The sequence below is a fragment of the Poecilia mexicana genome, unplaced genomic scaffold (assembly GCF_051168715.1).
Source record: "Poecilia mexicana isolate PSO_F unplaced genomic scaffold, ASM5116871v1 scaffold_5, whole genome shotgun sequence".
Lineage (NCBI taxonomy): Eukaryota > Metazoa > Chordata > Actinopteri > Cyprinodontiformes > Poeciliidae > Poecilia > Poecilia mexicana.
This window is the reverse complement of record NW_028263374.1, coordinates 16,306,594-16,326,934: the sequence shown is the minus strand read 5'-3', so window position 1 is coordinate 16,326,934 and position 20,341 is coordinate 16,306,594. Positions and strand designations below refer to the sequence as shown.

Sequence of the window (20,341 nt, the reverse complement as noted above, 5' to 3'; positions counted from 1 at the left end):
TACCTCCTACCTTTTGTTATAGTTTATACAACAGCTATTCTGATATTAACAGTTTAGATTATTCAGGGTTTGAGCTTCAGCACATTCAATTTGAGTTACATAATGGATGCTTAAAATAATGTGCCAAGTCTCAGGTTTAATTTAGACATGTTTGCGTATGTAGAGCCTTGGCTGCTAAATGATGGATACAAAGGGAATCTGGTTTGCCAAAATCCAAATAACCTATTCTACCCAAAAGGTGTTCACAATGCTTTGAAATTGAAGAGCAATCGTTTTGAGAGAGAGAACAGGATACCATTTGCATTTTTAAAAGAACCTTGAGATCGTCACATTCTTCTCAATAACACTCTTGTTTTTTTTTTCTCAGCAAGAAAGAAGAGTGTAAGTTTGATCTTCCAGAAGATACAAACACAAGGGCAAATCTAACCTGCAGTTTGAAAGGGTACCACAGAAAAGAAATTAGGTTTACATTCAAATGTTCCTATTATGAAATTAGGATTGGGAGTTATACACTTTTTGTGATGTTGACCTGTAATTTTAAGCCATGTTTGTAGTTATTATGATTAAAATATCAGGGAGTCAAAAGGTCATGTATAAACTTTTTTTTAGTCAAAATGGGCTTGCCAACATAGACTATAGGTGCTGTTAAGGGACACATCAGGGTTGTAGTGAGTAAGTGTGTGTTAACATGATGCGAAATTGCTAAGAAATCAGCAGTGACATTAGAAAGTAATTCAAAAGAGTCTATGAGTCCATATCGTACAATTTGACGTGGTATTCTACACTGAGAAATGTTTTTCAAAAATGTAATACATTTTAATTAGTAGCCCGTCTTTCCAGAAACAGAATTTCCACAAATCCAACCCAAAGTCTAATTACTTAGAGGGTTTGGTAAAAAACAAACAAAACAAAAAAACAGCTTCATATCAGCCTCTGCTTCAGTGAGCAACAACTATGGATTATTTGCGGTTCTTTCAAAAAGAAAAGACTTATTGTTGTTTGGCCTCAAGGCATTGCGCCACATTTCACAAAAACCAAAAACAGCATATCCACTAAAACACCTCATAACAGCTGTCTACTCTGGTGGTAGATGGGTTATGACTTGGCCCTGTTTTACAGCCAAAGCCTCTAGATGCCTTGCAGTCACAGGGTTGATTCCACATTCTGTATCTTTATTTTAAGGTCAAATGTGAGATCATAAGTCCGACAACTAAAGCAGGGTTTTCATCAAAACAAATATACTTAACCCTGCTGCATGTCTACAACAGAATAGTGAGAGAAAAATATTTAAAGTTTTGCATTGAAACCCATCATAGTCAAGACAACCTTATTAAAGCTTTATTCTCCTCCTCAACTTCCAATTTTTGAGGAAAATGAATAGTGTCACTTTGTGAGTGGTACTTACTTGAATAGATTTGGCTTGAGTTCATTGCGGACCCTTTTACATTATTTCTTTGGATCAAAACGAAAAAAAAAATGAACAGGACATTTAAATTTCCATAAGAAAACTTTGCAGAATTGTTTTATTTAAGACAGTCTGGTGAGTTTTCAACTATAAGCAGCCTGTTTAAGGCCATATCACAGCATCTCAATCAAATTTATGTCTGGACTTTGACTAGATCACTCCAAAAGCTTCATGGTAGTTCTACACCCATAACATTTGACTGTAACTATGAAGTTTTGTTTTTCTTTTTGTGCTATTGTTGCATCAGATGTCAATTTTACTTAGTCTCGTTCTTCATGTTGAATGATGAACACTGGCCTTAGAGATTTCTGACCTTAACTGAGCACATGCAGTCCTGTGACCTTTGCTGTGACCTCCTGGATGAGACGTTGATGCAGTCCTACAGTAAATTTGTTAGACCAGACGCCTCTGAGATGGTTCACCACAGCTCCATGTTTTCTTTAGGGGGGTAAAATGACTCTCATCTTAGTTCACTGGAATCCTGAAGCCTTAAGAATTGTGCAATCCTTTTTATATTGAAAGATGTCTGTGACTTTCTCAGACTTTCACAAACTTCCTTAGATTCAACATATTTTTATTTTTATACCTTTCCTCCTGCTTCATGTTGACAGTTTCTACTGAAGTAATACCTTATATTGATTCAAAAACCCTAATTTAGACTGTGAATTTCAACATAATTTTCTTTTTCAGTTAAGTTTTGATTTACCAGAGGGTGAAGGCTTATTTAAATAGGACAAGATGTATATGTAGATTTTTTCCCCCTAATAATTGAAACCATTATTTGACAACTAGGTTTTGAATTTATTTGGTTTATCTGAGTCAGATGTTAAATTGGTTTGATGACCTGAAACATGCAAGTCCTACAGAAAAGTAAATACAGAAACAATCTGTTGGGGGACAAATCCTTTTTCACATCACTGTGAACAAATTAAATTTTGCAATAGCCTCTAATAATCACCAATACTGTTTACTGGTGGTCGTATAAATGTCACATTTAGTTTGAAGTGATGCCTGTCAAGAAAATATTTGACTATGTTTAGCTCTGATGGAGTGTTACCTCTCAGCTTTCATATTTAACCAAATACATTTCTAACTTACAACTTTGCAAGGTATGCTAAATATCGTTGATTTATTATAGAAGAGAAGCAATTACTGATCTGTAGAAAGTTAATAAGGACAATATCAGTTTTTTTAAATATACAAACTGTGTCCAAATATAAAACAGGACCAATAAAATCAAATTTATATCTTCACATGTGGCTAAAAATAGATTTTTTTTTGTCTTTTAAGGTTTAAAATACCTCAGCGCTCTCCAGATGGTTTCTAATTATACTCTGAGATTCCTTCTATACAGACAAGACATTTACCCCCCAGCGTGGACAGGCCACATGTGTTTACTGGACAAAAAGAGGGCACCTGTAACCCACGTTGAAACAAACAGAAACAGACACAATATGTAAATAAAGAGCAGAGAACATGACCTGAGCCTGTGTTACTCTGACCCTGAAGGGACAGCAGAGACCCGCACGCTTAATCGCCCATGACATATTGTTGACCTGCAGGAACACACTGGAGGAGTCACACAAACACACACACCCCCCCACCACACACACAAATATATCACGTGCAGAGTGCCACTGTTTTGGAAACCTCTAATCTAATCTGCGCCTGCACACACCTTGGGACAGGACTTATTATTAGTACCCTGTAATTGCCATTTTAGAACAAGGGAAAGGGGAAATTCTAACACCTATCTATTTAAAACTTTTTGTGTTTTCAATTAATTCTGTCAACATCAAGAATGAAACCATATTTTTGCTTAACCTGATACTAGTTTGGAAATGTTACTTTAATAAACATTGTCTCAGTGTCTACAAATAAAACTGACTCAGTAGCCTATAAATAACCTAGCCTGTGACCTTGAAGTTGTTGGATGGGAAGAACATCCCATAAAAGATACTGACAGTTTTATCTCCGCTTCACTTTGTGTCATTGGCTTGTCATTGTCTTCTAAATCTATTCTGTAATCACTCCTTGAATGGTTCATCAGACTGTACATGAGTGTCTGTGACCATACCCCAGTCCTGCTTGCTCAATGGATGATCCTTCATTTCCTCTCTAATCCAGAGTCCTCACCACGTGACCCCATTGAAGGAGTACCGGTGGATTGACCTATATACCTGCTGACTCTTACTAACCTGTCACAACTATGCCGTGGTTCAGCCTGGCACACTGCTGAGACATGTGCTCGGTCATGCTACCTGCTGTGCGTTAAACCACTGCTCATTCAAGCCGTGCATAATAGAAATCGATGCTGTGGTTTAATAGTTTCTCACTGGGCTTTGACAAAAGATATGTAGTGATCCATTTTGATTTTCAGTACTTTGAAAACCACTTAACATTTCTATATAACTACTGTATAATCTTTAGTTGTAACCTATTGTATTTTAAGTGCTATACTAATAGAAATGACACATAGTTTTCATAGGCTATGTGAAAATTTAAATCTGTGGTGTGCATTTGAATTCAGAGCCACTGAAACATTATGTTATTTAGCCACAATTCACAGCAGTTAAATTTTGTTTAAGCTTGTCAGTCACTTCATAGGCAAACCTTCACCCCATTAGCAGGTCTGCAGCTGCTTACAGTTTTTTTTTTTTTTACATAATTGCCCTCTATTTAACCCTAATAGTTCCAGCTGAAGACAAAAAATCATCCCCACAGCATTATGCTACCATTGCTGTGTTTTCAGAGTGATGTGCAGTGTTTGCTTACTGTCATAATTATAATTTTGTATGAATGTATTATTGCATAGTTCAGGGGACCCTCATTCAAATATTTGCAGCAAACATGCAAGGGGACTGACTGCCAATGGCTTGCGGCAAACTGCTAGCAGAACTTCATCAAAAATTGCATCAATTGGCACCTTTTGCACACATTACATGCATTGTTCTAAAGTGTGCCAGAACAAAACACATCATTGAAATTCACCATTGCACATTTTTATCAGCAGTATTTGCTTCTTATTAGAAAAGGTTAAAAAAAGAAAACATTGGGTGCCACACCTTGGGGCGTCGCCCGCCGATCAGACTCTGCCAGTCTGTGTTTGATAGGAAATTATGGAAGCATATTTTTACACAAGCATCTTATGTGGCTTTATGTCCTTTATTTCCTTTGTTTTTATAATTATCTCCTAATTTGCAATACCTCAATAAAATCTCACTAAACGGCATTGAGGTTTTGTAGTTTTAGCAAGACAAAATGCGGAAAAGATCAAAGGGGATGAATATTTTTCCCACACACCATATTTTGAAATATTCACCATGTTTTTATTGGTTGTAAATTTACAAAACACTGAATGCAACCTCTCCACTTTCTGTTTTTAGGTATATGCATACACCCATGTGGTGTGGAATCATATTTTTCTCTCCTGCAACGATGCGTTTCTGGGCCAAAAACACATTGGGATATTTTCCTCCTCACCAAAACTCATACCTGTTTGGTGTCACACCCATGTGCAAGTGTTAGTTAATAATTCACACTGACCCTCTGCTCCCCTGACCTTCACTTGTTACAAATTAATTATAACCTCCTTCGTTGTATGCCTCATTAATCTCTGTGAGGGACATAACTCGCAGGATTAAAATGATGATTTCTGCCTTTGGCGTTGCAAAGGACCGTTGCGCTCCTTTGAATTATGCTTTGTTGCTCCTTTAAAGGTTGTGGACGTGGCATCAGGTTTTGTTTTTGCCGTGTCCAAAATGATTTATATTCAGGCAACAGGATGACCAAAGCTGTGTTGATGGGATAGATAACTGGGCTGTTGTTGTATTTTTGCAGCTAAGTAGTGTAAGGAGAACAGACAAAATAAATTTGGCTCTAGAGGATGACATATGATGTATGACTGTGCTGCTGCACATGATTTATTATGACTGTGCATACTGTAACTGTCATGGTCCCACAACTCCTGTTTTATTTTTAATATGACAACCTCAGCTGTAACTTATGTGTGTACAGAAAATGTTGCACCTCACTCCGACCAACATTTTATTCATAGACATTCGGCATCATAACATTTAAATGCACTATTGTGTCAATGATTGGCTACCTCAAACTGAAAGGACCGTCCTCTTTCCTGCAGGTAATGATCACCTAAAATACAACATCTCAATGAGATATGTGACTGCTTTTAATGATGGCTGACATTTCTTGCTCACAGCTTGTTGTCAGGTCCTGGCAGAGGCACCATGTGGAGAACTGACTCTCGCTGTGAGCTGACTGACAGTAAGAGGGCAAAAACTGAGACTGTGAAGCTTACACACAAGTGCTGCTTGTACATGAGTTCTTTGACTTTTTGGGCTAGAAAATATAAATATGTCTGTATGTATTAAAAGTAAATTTGGGCAGTGGTATGAAGAATGCAAACTAAAATTGATTTTGAAAGTAAAAAAGTTTGACTTTAAGGATGTAGTGTTTGGTTTAAAGGTCTTGGGGTTCATGTTGATGTGTGTGTGAGAGAGCATGTGTGTACACTCCCAGAGACTGTAAGTCTCTTTGTGAGTGAACTCTCTGACTCCCTCCATGGGCAGGAAGTGGTAAAGCTTGTTTCACTTGTCACTTGCAGTCTGTGCACTTTTTTGGAGATATTTCTGTGTTTGTTCCTTGAAGTTGAAGAAAATGGTTCTCAATTTCGGCTAATAGCCAGCATTTTTAGTTGAAGTTTTAATGAAACACCAAAAATGACAGAATAATTTTCACTTCTGTAATTTGATGGCAAAGGGTAGATTTAGATCTGTAATTCGAACAAGAATTGTTTCAGTAAATATATTCAAAAGCTGTAACCTGTATTTTGTAGATACATTACATATAGTTATCATTTCAAGTGTTTATTTCGGTAAATTTTAACAATTCAGGCTTACAGCTAATGAAAAGCAAATATTCTAGAAAAAGGAGAACATTGTATAAGGTCATTAAAATAAGTTTTTTTTAATACAGAAATGTTGGCCAATGGTAGAAGTATGTCCTTGTACTACATAGTATATGCAATCAATACTTGGTTGAGGCTCCTTTTGCATAATTTACTGGAGTAATGCTGCAAGATATGGAGGTGATCAGCCTGTGGCTCTGCTGATGTGTTAAATAAGATGAGGTTGATTTAGTAGCGACCTGAAGCCTGGTGTCATCTGGCTCTTGAGAGGTCAGCTTGATACATCAAAGCAGGTATTAGTTTGTGGCAGTGTTGGCAGATGAAAAGTGCAACGTAGCATCTCCATAAAGGTTTTCAGCAGAAGGAAGCATGAAGGTCCAGACAATCTCCTGGCAGATAACTGATAACTGCACTGATTTTGGATTTGATAAAACACAGTGGCAAATTCATTGTGAAAACTTCACATTAAACCTCAAGCTGCTCGGCTTCTGTACCTCTTAACTTTTCTTATGGACTCCGACACCTTGATTTTTAAGTGAAATGCAAACTTGACTTTCATCTAAAAGAGGACTATGGATCACTGAGCAACAGTCCAGAGGTCGTCACATCCAGGCCTGCAGATCTGGTGTCCTGCAACTATTACATGTGTCTTTGCTTCAATACACATTAGTTAAGTAATCAGTTCATTGGCAGGACTGTGGATAACTTGATTCCATTCAGCCATTTGATTCTGGTGTGTTGGACCAGGGTCACATCTAAAATTTGCAGGATACCCTGCACACTTTTTGAATCTTTCCTAAACTTTTGGATGAACTATGCATCACAATTCTCTCAAGGCTCCAATTCCCCCATTATTTCTGCACTTTTCTCTACCACACTTTTTCTTTCCATTCAGTCTTTCATTAATATTCTTGTACACATCACTCTGGAAACAGCCAGCTTCTTTAACTTTTTTTTTTCATCTAACCTTCTTGTGGAAGTCATTGGTCATTCCTATGACTGCATAGGCCATTTGAACTCTGTTTTAAACCTTTGATTCCCAGAGTCTTTTGGATCAGTGCCATTGCCCTAAACAAAGGGGGCTTTTGGTAAATACCTTCTTTATTAGTCTTATTTAATACACTTATTTCCTGAGAAATTAAAGTTTTCAAAATTAGCAAAAATAATTGCATGATATACATAAGTCTGTCTGAACACAAGTTTCACTTTTAAAACCAAATTATTGAATAAATGAACCTTTCAGTATTTCTCAGATTTACTGAGATGTACCTGTATTCCAGATGTTTCTGACTAAAGTTGTAAAAATAAAACAATTATTTAGAGATTTAATGTATTGATCTAATTAGTTATGTGTGATATATACATGTAATTTCACACATGAATATGTAATCTAAGATGTATTACACCAAGTGATGGGACAGCGTCTTAGTGGAAACCGTCCTAGCAAAGCTTTTTCTAGTTGCTGTATTATACTAGATACCTGCTTTCATAAAGATAAACTGGTACATTATTGCTGAAAGTTAAAAATGCATGTAAAAATGAAATAGTTTTTAAACAAGACATGGAAACAAATATATGCATAATACCACAACTAAATAAATGGAAACAAAATGCAAATCTAAAATGATTTACTTCAGAAGTAATGTCTCATTATTTCTACTTTTTAAAATATTGACTATAGAAGAGAAACTGTTTAAAGAAAGCTTTTACAAATCCAATCAGAGAGAAAGAAATGTGTACATTAATGTGGTAACCGGTTTATAGTAACTCTTTTGGTATCCTTTTAAAGGATTATCTGCCTTAACTTGCCTCCATAGTCCTTGCAAGATTTGATTTTATGACCCATGACTTTGCGGTTTTCTTTTGCTTTTACTGCTTTGTCAGTATTTTCAGGGGGTAGGAAGCCATCATTTTTTATTCTATGCATTTTTTCATTGTTTCTTCTTTTTGTTTAGAGTGAGAGAGAGAAGAGAGAGAGAAAAAAAACAGCCTTTAAAACTTGCATCAGTCAAAACTGAAATTGATTTACCTGTATTGTAAATCTCATTCAAATGATTGAAACATTTTAAAGGGATTTGCGTCAGAAAATAATAGGCATTTGGTCAGGTTTTTAGAATAACGACTATGTTGTGATACTATTGCTGAAATAATTTGTGACTATAATATTAATTAAGGTTAAGATGCCTTTTCTGGACCTCCATGATCACTGTGTCCCTCAATCTTCCTGAGCTTTAGCCTCTCAGCTACCAAACATCTGCACCAGGTCTGATGGAAAATTAGAGTCCATCCAACTGCAACTGTCCATCCAACTGATGTATTGCATCCACATGATGCAATGCTTCATAGGGATGCAGATGTCCATCATGTATTGGACAGTTGTTTATGTGGCTTCATCACATAGCAAATGTGGAATTAAATCGCTTTCTCTGTAGAGAACATGTAATCGCAGCACAGTGACATGGTTGATATCCCTGTTAGGTCTTGTGTTCAAATCCCTGACCGGCGTCTTTCTCCTTAGGTATGGGTGTGTGCATGCATGGTTGTTTGTCCTTGTCTGTCCCCTTGTTGCCCTGCGATGGACTGGCGACCTGACAGGGTGTTCCCCATCAGAAGCCCTCATGACCCCACAAGGAATAAGCATGTTGGATAATCGATGGATGGATGGTTCAACTTTAAGGTATTGGTAATAGCTGCATTGCGACTAGATGCTGAGATGCCACTAGCAACAATGGAGCAGCTGCCCATTGGGGTGCACTTCAAAGAGCATGTTTAAGTCAAATGAAGTGTAATAAAAGGAAAGTGCTTGCTGAGAAATACTGCTGCTCTAATAGGCAGGCTTGCAATGACAAGTACATTTTGTACTTTTGTTTACTTTAAATATAAAGTTTGAGAAAATTTTAAAGCCTACACCTAACATTGGTAATTAGAATGTGCTTCTTGTTGTATTGTTGAGCTATGATATAGAGTCTATATGGAAAATAAAGGCAAGTCAGTGTTTCACCAGGATATGTGAGATCAGGGAACTCTCTGCTGTTGGGTGATATAAACTTACTAAAGATTCCTGCTGGATAGATCCTGAAATTGTGCCCTTGCCAAGTTCTACTAATGGCAGCAAAAGCACTTGGGATTTATTGGCAATGAAGTACACTGAGCGCATCTGCAGCACCCGGATTGTTTTCTCTTTGGAGTTTCTTCCTCTCTGTCTCTGCTCTATCTCCTGACAAAAAAAAGTTGTTTCCTTGCAGATTTTCTCTTATACAGGTAGAACACATGCACATATTCATCTCAAGAAAAAGCAAGAAACTAGAAAATGGTGACATGCAAAATGTTAGAGTTTAACAACTTGCTAATGAAGCGTTTTCCTCTGCTGGTTTGAAATTCAGGAAGTTGAGCTGTAAATGTGGTTAAATCCTCTCTGTAATGTGCCCCAGTATTGCTAGCAGTCAGACACACTCGTGTGAGACTTGATGTCTGTTTTTGTAAAACTGTATTAACTTTTTTTATATATATATCTGCAGTTTGAAGCATCTATGCTGTTTGGGGTTGATCACTTACAGAAAACTAAATAGCACCTAAACTGGAGTTTAGCTTCTCCTTATTTTGGTTTCATTTATTTAGCTCCTATTATGTTTGTTTTTGTTTTATTCAACATTAATAAAGCTGCCAATAAATCACAATTTTTTGAACAGGTAGTTTCTTTTGATCTTTTGATACAATGCATTAAAAACTGATTTATAGCCCTTTTACTTTCCCCTCACGTTGCTACCTTACAACTGCAAATGTTAATGTATTTTACTGTCATAGACCAATAAAGACATGGTGCATGATTTCAAAGTGTTTTATGAAGCCCTCAGAGCTTGATTTATTACAAAAAATTAATGACCAAGCAGCATCATGAAGACCAAGGATTACAGTATAGGTCAGGGATGTTTAAAGCAGGGTTAGGTTATAAAAGAATGTCTCAAGGTTTGTACGTATCACAGTGCAGTGTTCATTCAATCTAATCTAATATGGCACATTTGCAAACTTCTCCATCTTCCTAACCTGACAGGCTGGATGCAGAGAGCATTAATCAGAAAGGTCTACGGTACCTGTGCTCAGGTGGGAGAATCTGCTGATGGGACACCTATAAGTCGCACACTTCACAGATCATACATTACATGTCACAATTTTTAGATTTCAATTTTTAGAAAATGCTATAAAACCATGGGTCCTTTCCCTTTCACTTTGCAGTTAGGTGATTATGGTCTACGGCTTTAAATCCCTTTAAAATCCCTTTTCTTTGTAGTTGTAACGTGAGGCGACTGAAACTCTGCCAGTACAAGCTATAAAACTCAGTGTAGGCATATGGGATCCATACTTTACTTGCCGATCACCTCCGCAGACACATGTTTAAGTCAGATGTGCACTCAAGCTCAAATCAGCACACTCAGCAGGCCAACAGACATTGTACGTGTGAGCGGCGCTGTAATATCTCAGCAGGCTCCTGTTAGAGTGAGATCAATCTGTGAAATGGGGTCAATCTCTCCGACCTTTACCCGCTAGTCACTCACAATGTTCAATCTCTCCTTATTTTAAAAGTGAAAGGGCAGTGTCTCGGGCTGCGAGCCATCTGGATGGAGCATTACTACAAAAATGTCCAGGGTATTCACCTTATATCATGACCAAGCCAGCATCACACTCTGATTGCTCTTCCAACTTCACTCATGGAGCTGAATTGATATTTTACATTGCATCAAATGCAACAAAAGGCTTTCTCCTCAGCTGCTTTGTTCTCGGAGACTGAAACTCTGCCAGTACCTTGATGGTGCTGGGGGTTATTTTCTGTGTTATTGATGTGTTTTCTCCTGGAGAAAGGTACAAGCCAATTCCTGCTGGTTTTCTCAGGAATTACACACGGGGCAATGTAAGCTCCACAGACTGCATCTAAGAAAAACAAACAGATAAAGCCCTATCAAAGAAAACAACCCCTGGGTGTCTTATTGTAGGAAGAGGTTATTTGTAAATGCGTCTTAAGGGTTGTAAACCTGCATCTCAGTCTGTGTGCACTCAGATTTGTAAGTGCATGTGTTTTGTAGGATTTGTCTTTGGATTAAGCTAAGACATTTGCAACCTGATAGAATGATTGGCAAAACCTGTTTTTTGAAACAAGGTTTAAACAAGCAGGAAATGAATAGGAGCAACCTTACATTTGGCAAAAATCACACTAAAGACTATAAAATTAAAAAAAAAACACATTTAGACTGTTTATTCTCACCATTTATATGCATAGGATGCATTATAAAAATAAGATTTATTTTTTTGACAAGATAAAAATATTGTCCTAATTAACAAAAAAATGTGAATTTACAGTATGATTATGTTATGTATTTGTTAATCAAGAGGTGATGCATGGTATATTAAATTTAGTCATTACTTTCTTACATTCTCAGCTGTTAATGACATAATAAACTCTTAAATCTGCGGTATGTAATGTTTATAAAATACATGTATTTTTTACATATTTGTTAAAACTGCCACCATGCCATCACAATATGTTATGAGGCACATAATTTGAGAAAAAAATAAATCTTCTGCACCTCCTCCGAGTTCTGCTATTGCTGTCCACCACTCCCAACCAAAAACAACCAATCATAGCCAGATAGACGGTCTTAGTGCTGCCAATCAATCTCATGTTCTCGCTGCTAAATGTGCTAATGGCGGAGAAATAAGTTTCAGTTTCAGGAAAATTATTTATCTGCTGTGTTGGGGGGGGCCACGCTAACTAGCCTGAGCATTCACAACAGGTTCTGATAGCAGAGAGGAATGGGGAAAGGCAGGGAATGAGCAGCATCTTACAAGACTGTGATTTACAGCGCTAAAACCCACCTTCTAGCTCTGATTGGTTGTTTCTATTTAGCATCGGGAGTAGGCAGAGGAGCTTGACATGTTCTCAGATTATCTGTCTCATACCATACTGTCATGACATAGTTATAGTTTCAACAAACATGTAAAACATTTTTTTTTATAAAAGTTCAATACTGCAGTTTTAATGCACCTGACAAATCGTGTTTAACGTCTTTCCCGCACACCCACCAAAAAAAAAAAACAAAAAAAAAAAAAACACTGCATTTTGTCATCACTTCTTTCTGTGTTATCCATCAGATGACTGTTAAGGAGTTCACCAGTAACAACATTTTAACAACACAGCACACGTTTCCCAGCCGATGCCTGTAATGGACTTTGGATATGCAAAGTGGACTCAAAACTGGAATCTATGGCCACATATTAGTTGGTCGAACAATCATCCACTCCCACACGTTGTAATCACCTCTCTTCTAAAGAGAATTAACGAAGGCATGCTTTATGTGTAAGTACCTGCGATATCTTCTTCATCCCAGAGACCGCGCTTTCACTGGCAGGGCTTTATCAATCACTCAATCAGTCCGCATTTATAGAGCACTTTCCATAAATAGCTTAGAAAGTGCCAAATAGAACATAAAACCAGAAGGCAGTAAAAAATAACAACAAACCAAACTAACAGAAAATAAATATTGAGCTTGCAAAGACAAACCATGAATGATGTACATACAGTAAATATGTTGCTAAAAGTGATGTTGAGTTGACATAGAGGAAGACTGGCAGAGTGCTGAAAATGAAATAACCAGAATTAGGATAAACGTATAGAAATAATATTAATAACAATTGAAATAAAATATGAATGAATATAATATAACTTATAACAGATATTATTTAAGTAAATAAATATATAAATAAGCAGTTTATTTAAACTTATATGTTGATACTTTAATAAAAAAAAGATCACAACAATAAAAAATGTAAATGTAAATTATTGTTAAATAAAATTAAGAATAAATAATTTTAATTACTAATATTCTCCTGGGGTATGGCTGAATACATACAAGAGACTGATTTCAAGGTACCAAAAAAGCATCAATTATTACATACTTATATTTTTAGATGTAATAATGTATAGTTGCTGCTATGATTGGTGCTGTATAAAGATGTTGTCTGTAAAATGTATATAGTGTTATTGAGAGCACAGCCACATACATTTATATACTAATGATGATGAATTAAATAACTTCTTTCTGATTAAGATTTCCAGAAAAGTCTATAATTAAATGTTACTTCTGTCAAAAGCAGTTAAATTAAAATTTTTATTGTCAGGCAGAAACAGTAGTTCATTTTAAAAGATTTATTTCCTACAGATGCACACAGTAATGGAAGACTAAAGCAAAATGTGTAATAAACACAAGCTGGGTTTAGTAGAAATATTTGAATATACATACTTATTTTGCAAAATATTATCGCTTCTTTCTGCTTTTACGAAATAAGAGACAAGTTAGAGGAACCATTACATGGGGATAGCTAACCCACCTGTTTTTAAATGATACCTCACTTCAAAACAAACAATTTTGGACAATTTTTATGTGACTCTAACACATAGCAAAAGTAGTGTTAGATCAGGTTCCCTGTAGAAAATAAAATAAAATAAACATCCAGTTTAAAGAAGTCTTTCTATATCATTCAGGACATTTTGTTATTTGTTTCAAACGTTTGGCTACAGTTTGATTTAGGCCGAGTGAAATATTGGAAATTACATAATTTGCTCTGTTTTCAGAGAACACCGAAAGACCATCTCGGAAGCAACAGAGTCTTCATCTTATGCAGACACGATTTTCTCTTCACTGTGTGGGTTGAGGTGGGAAGCACTGCCCACATAGCTTACTGCTGTACAAGCTAAAGCACTCTACATGAATAATTTGATACTTGCAGCTTCGTTTTGGCCTTGGTTCTCTCTCTCTTACCCACGCAATCGTGTTATGCTGATTCAGGAGCAAATAGGGGAGTTTGGCATTAGCCAACATGGCAGGAAGAAAGCTGTTCTATCGGAAAGGAAGTTAGGATTGCATGGTGGTATTTTAATTAGACATTGATTCAACAATGGAAATTTGAATTTATTCTTCATAGAAACTTCAAACCTGGTTTGTGATGGCCATAAAGTGAGAATACATGGTAAATTTTGGCGTGCATCTTCAGTAAATGTCTGCTGGTCCCATAGTGAACTTGCTGTCCACAAAAACAGTCGCTGGTCATGAAAGAACCAGAACAGATGGCTGCTTCTGAGAGAGCTGCACCTGTTTATATTTAGCTTCTCAGTAGAGCACTTGAGAGATATGAAAACAAAGCAAAGCTGTCAGTTTGGCAAACCAATGGCTGCATCCACGCCTCATGGTCTCACTTGAGACAACAGATTTCTGATGGATTTGGACACAGTTAGATTTTATCTTGTACGAAAAATCGTCAGTAAAAATAGCATTCATATGTAAAGGTTCCAGTGTGGGGGCTTTGTCTTCGCTGCAATGCTTCATGATTTGTTTTGAAAGGTTACTGAACTTGAACTCATTATCTTGTCAAACTAAGAAGCCGAAATTATAAGTAAAGCACTCCCTCACTGTCACGCTCAGCTTTAACAAGTCTTCAAGATTCTTACATTTAATCTTTGTTTGAAATTAAAAAAATATGATGGATTGGTCCGTTCTTTGTTTTGCTGCACCATCAAATGTGAAATGCATATTCTTATAATATGCAAGGTTTAAATGACATCATTACTAAAGGAAGGTGCTGCATAATTTGTCACTCACATTGCATAATAGCCCTAATTGAGTTTTTATGAGGTGCTATATTTGCTGTGTCAGTGCCTCTGTCTGCATAGAGTAGTCTGGTATTCTATCAATCACATCCTACTTGTGGTCCAGATTGTATAATAATTTCCTTCTTATGAACTCTGAACGTGTTTTAACTGGCAGAGCAGAGTCTGACTATTGTCACCAATACCAAAATGTGTCACCAGGTGCAACATTTTTGGATCTGCAGACATTAATATCTGCGACCAGCAGAGAAAAAAAAAAAAACATATAAAAAGCTATCCATATATCCACTACACTCATCTTAATATTTGATGCTGTTGATAAATGTCTTGTAATATTTAATACCATATGCACTGAGATTCAGAATCTGTACAAATGCCAAAATCTAAATGCTAAAAAGAAAATTGTTTGTAATTGCATTGTTGATGATAAAATCATATTTATTTTATGTCAACATGTGTACATCACTCTCAGTAAATGACACTCTCCCTTTCCTCATTGCTCCATCTAGTGATAAATTTAACAATTATATTTATATATAAAACATATTTTCATAAAAGTTACTGCAGCTTTAAAGGTTGAGATGGTTCTGAAATAATTCACAATGGTGTATTTTTTTTACATCACAACAGTCTGACATTTTAACAGGGGTGTGTTGACTTTGTCTTTGTCCTACATCCTTACTTCTAAACCCTTGAGGTTTATCTACCACCTCTCACATCATCTTGTATCTGATAAGACTTAGTCGAAATGTACTGTCATGTTCACCGTTCCTCGGGGACAAAGAGACAAATTATGTTGGACAAGGATTTTAGAAAAAGGAGGAACTCCCTCTGACTTATGTCTCTATTTTGGTTCAGGATGTGGTGGACTGTCCTACCATAAGCTCTTTGTAGCTGCTGAATCTCGACACTAAGATTTCTGTTGTGATGCTAGGATGATCCATGCTCACTCTTTGGTTGAATGAATGTAACGTTAAAGTATTTTAAAACCAGTAATTTATGTTCTGCTTTCTTTGGTGCCTTGGATCTTTGCACTGATGTAAAGATGTTCTCCGATTCAGTCCCCGAACACCTGAATTGTTTTTATTTAATAGATTTGACAGAGCCTGTTGTTAAATCTTCCATATTTATGCCTTTGAAATGTGACAGCAATAAAATACATGATTTATTGGGCAGATGGTAATCAGCAGTCGAGGTGTTTATGAGGTTATTTGTTTTGTTGAACGAGTCTGTGACACGAAAACACTCCGTCTTCAGGCCTGAGGCACAGATGATTATCATTAACGAAGGGCTGTGTTACTAACATGGCACCATTGCTCGCAATAGAACCGTTTTATTCCAGCGAGTGTTTTCATCGATCTGTTGCATTGACCTGAAATTGAATCTGCTTATGTTAATATCCTACTGTTGATGGGTTTTGTTCTGGATTTTTAGCAGTGTCAGAATATATAACCATGGCCCAATGTAAGACTGTGAGGGTGAATGTGAAGGGCAAATCCCTGCTTCAAGAAGCAGGAGACTTTGCTGTGAGCTCTATCAAAGGTCTAGTGATTGTTGCACCTCTTTACAGACACGATCATCTGTATTCACACAGCGCTCTTTTTCTGTGTACCCTGTTTGAGAGTGCTTAATGTTGTCAAAAGATTAAGTCTTCTTCAAGAGATGAAAGGCCTTGTTTGGACAGGCTTTCCAGTACTCAGTTGTTCAGAGTGGGTCCTACTGAATGCTTGGCACTGCATGATCACCTATAAAGCAACAGCATTAGCATTTAATTTACCAAACTAGCAATTCTGCGCTCTTGTACCAACCAGTCTCCATAAAAATACAACCCAAAAGCAACAGGTAGGTTTTTATCCTCATTTTGAAGAAACTCAACGTTTCAGTTGTTTTGCAGTTTTCTGGAAGTTTCTTTAAGATTTGTGGAGCATACAAACTGAATTCTGCTTCTCCGTCTTTGGTTCTGGTTCTGGAGATGTCGAGCAGTCTAGAACAATTTGTTTTAAGCATCTGCTCAGTGCTTGAAAGGTCCCTTAATGGTAGAGCGGTGTATCATCTACATAGGTATTGGTAACTACTATTGTAGTAGGAGGGGTTCAGGTTTGAACTTTGAGGTACCCCAGTTCTGTACGCTCTGATGAGAAGTTGCCTATTGGCATGAAGAAGTCACTGTTCTTTAGGTAAGAGTTGCTCCAGTCAAGTACTGTACCAGAGAGTACAAATATCTATGTGAACATTGTTTAAACTAGTGCAGAAGGTAGGAGTTCATCCTGTTCGTCCTGTTGGGCTTTGGAGTCTTTGGACTTGATAAAGGGTTATATACAAATGCAGGCCTTTTACCATTTTACAGCTGCACTTTAATCACAGTATTCTCTGCCAATAACATACTTAGTCAGCTGAACGGAGCTTCACTGTCCTTGAAGTCCCCATAGACATAGATTCTTATAATTTAAGTTTATAACTTAAACTAAATTTTTTTTCATTGTGACTTTGCTGATTCCTGCCTTCTGTTCTTGTTTTTCAGAAGAAAGAATGGCTCTGCTTAAACTGCCAAACACAGCGGGCTCTGTCAGGAAGTTTGGGAGATATTCCACCTCCTGTAGCCCCTTCCATGGGATCTCCTCGGGCACCTGCTCCATTCAAACAGCAAACACCTCAGCAGAAAGCACCCAGTCAAGGTTCAGGGCCTAGGATTACAGGTCCTCAACAACAGAAACCTACGGGTCCCCAAGTAAGTGGCCCTCCCTCTAATGTGAAACAGGCTGGGCCTGCTCCTCAATCAAAAGGGCTCAGCCAAACCTCCCCTCAAACCAAGGGTTCTGCTCAGCCACCCTCCCAAGCTAAGAGTCAAACACAGCCTTCCTCTCAAAGTAAAGGACCTGCTCAAATTAAAGGTCCTGCCCAGTCACATGCTCAAAATAAGGCCCCTGCACAGCCTGCTAACCTAGTGAAGGGCCCAAGTCAGGCAAAAGGGCCGACTCAGACAAAAGGATCTGTTCAGCCCTCTGCTCAGACTAAGGGCCCTTCTCATCCTTCTGGTGCCAAGGCTGCACCTAGCTCTAATAAATCTGCTCCTAACCATAACAAGGTTTCCACACCTGCAAAACCAGTTCCTACTCAGTCTAAACCCACAGGTAACAACCAGACCCGCAAACAACAGACCCCACAAAGCCAGGAGAAGATGAAAGTTGCATCTAAATCTCTAAAAGAAGATACCAAAGTCTTACCCAAGAAGGCTTTGTCAGAGACTGTGACTTCCCCACACGAGATCAAGATAACTGAGGAAGAAAAGAAGTCAAGACACCATGAAGTGAGCTACCTGCAACCTCTTCGCCTTCACCTATTACTCCTGTTACTTGATTCACCATTTTATTTTGCTTTGCTCCATTTAAATGACTGGAAACATATATTTTTTTAAATCATAATGTTTATTTTTTTTATGTATTATTTTTGAGCTAATCAAAACTATTTTATTTTTATTTTAAACACTTTTTATCTCAAACATTATTCCTGCTGTACCATCATCATTTTTGGTCAAGGAAAACTTATTCAAATTGCAATATTTTTATGCAAGACAATTAAATGTAAAAATGTAGGTAGAGAGGTAAAAAAGCTAATGCAATACATCCAAAGTATAATGGTGAAATGTATGCATCACATAAAGAGAAAAAATGTTAAAAGGCACAGTTAGGACAAATGAAAAGCGAGTAAAAGTACAAAACTAAAATGTGACTTTTACAAATGGTTGACTTTTATGAAGTAAACAATAATGATTTCAGTGATAACTTAAAAGAACTAACAGTTTGTATACATCTTAATTATTCAGTAAAGTGACTCCAGAGCTGAGGGACATAGACACTTTGCCTCCCCTTGTTTAGTTTGGGTCCCCAAGAACTGCGTGGAAGAGTGTCTAATGTCCAAAGGAGTGTAGATAGTTCATACCTGACACACTAACTTTGACATGTGTGTCAGCATTCAGCACCTTATTGACCAATAACAAGACTTTAAATTTTATAGTGACACAAACAGGAACGGATATAATATGTCTTGTACTTTACAAGACTCATGTAGCAGACTTTTTTATGAACTGTTGCCACTTTATTGATTTTTATGAAGACTAGTAAAGACACCATTACAATAACCTTCAGAAAAGAAATCATGCACCAATTTATCTGTGTGTATGAAACACTTTATTCTGGCAAAGAGCATGCAAAAGTATCTTGCATGTTCTTTGGTCCTCATTATGTCAAGATTAATCTTGAATTTTGAGATCTGAATAAAGGCATTCTCTGTTAAGTTGGATACATTATTGATACATTGATTCAATAACTGTAATGGATTGCAATCACATGGTGAAAACGAAAGACCTGAGTATGCATACATATGGTTAAAAATGCTGTAATACTTCAAATACTGACCAAAAAGGAACATACACTATGTTTATGGTCCTTAGATTTATAATAGCCAAAGTGTATCAATTTTTACTTTAATTAATTACTTTTAATTTTGGCCATAACCATAAATAATAATAATCAGATGTTTATCATAACATAAATAAAACTTTTAACCATACCCAATCTCACTGATGCAGATGTCTTGGACATTCTAACTTTCTCATTATTACGATCATCTTTTTTTTAAACAGTCATCATCACAATCAACATCAAAACCATCTGCTTTTTTGTGCTTTTAATTTTTTTATTATTGCCTTAAAGGCAAATTTTCATTTCTTGTCCACTTAACCATTTCTTTGTTTTGTTTTTGAAAAGCTTTTTGTTCTTTTAATTGTTAAACAAATCACAAGCTTTTGTGTAATGTGACACTTTGTGATGACATTTTAAGCATTCCGAGCATGTTCCTTATTCTTCAATGGGTCGAAGAATGCAATGGAGAATGCGACAAAGATGGCAAACAAGCATGTAACCAAATGACATTTGTCTGTAGATGTTTGTATGTCCAACTGTTTGTTATATTCACTCTCTGTCAATGTCAATTTTTCCATCTGTGTGCACAATACACTGAAGGATAAACTCAATCCGAATTAATGGAATATGATCCTAATTGTGTAGTGAAAGTTATTCTTATCCAGGTAATTTAATATCATTTGTTCATGTTTTATTTTATTATTATTTGAACATTCTAATGTTACAAAAGTTAATATTTGGTTTGATTTTATCCTAAAGTGTTAAAATACCTTGTTAATTATTTCCAATGTAATTATTCTCTAATATCTTACTATTAGAGACTATTTCATCTGTAATAATTGCAAATAAATTGTGTTACCTACAATCACCTG

At 36.6% G+C, this 20,341-nt stretch overlaps 1 protein-coding gene across 1 annotated transcript in view; it reads left to right on the top strand.

Moving 5' to 3' along the window:
* bsnb (bassoon (presynaptic cytomatrix protein) b) overlaps positions 1-20,341 on the top strand; it is a 93,243-nt gene that overhangs the window by 52,465 nt on the left and 20,437 nt on the right. The window contains exon 4 of the mRNA XM_088005646.1: positions 17,570-18,355. Within this exon, the coding sequence (XP_087861772.1) occupies positions 17,570-18,355 (786 nt within the window). The remainder of the gene's footprint in view (positions 1-17,569; positions 18,356-20,341) is intronic.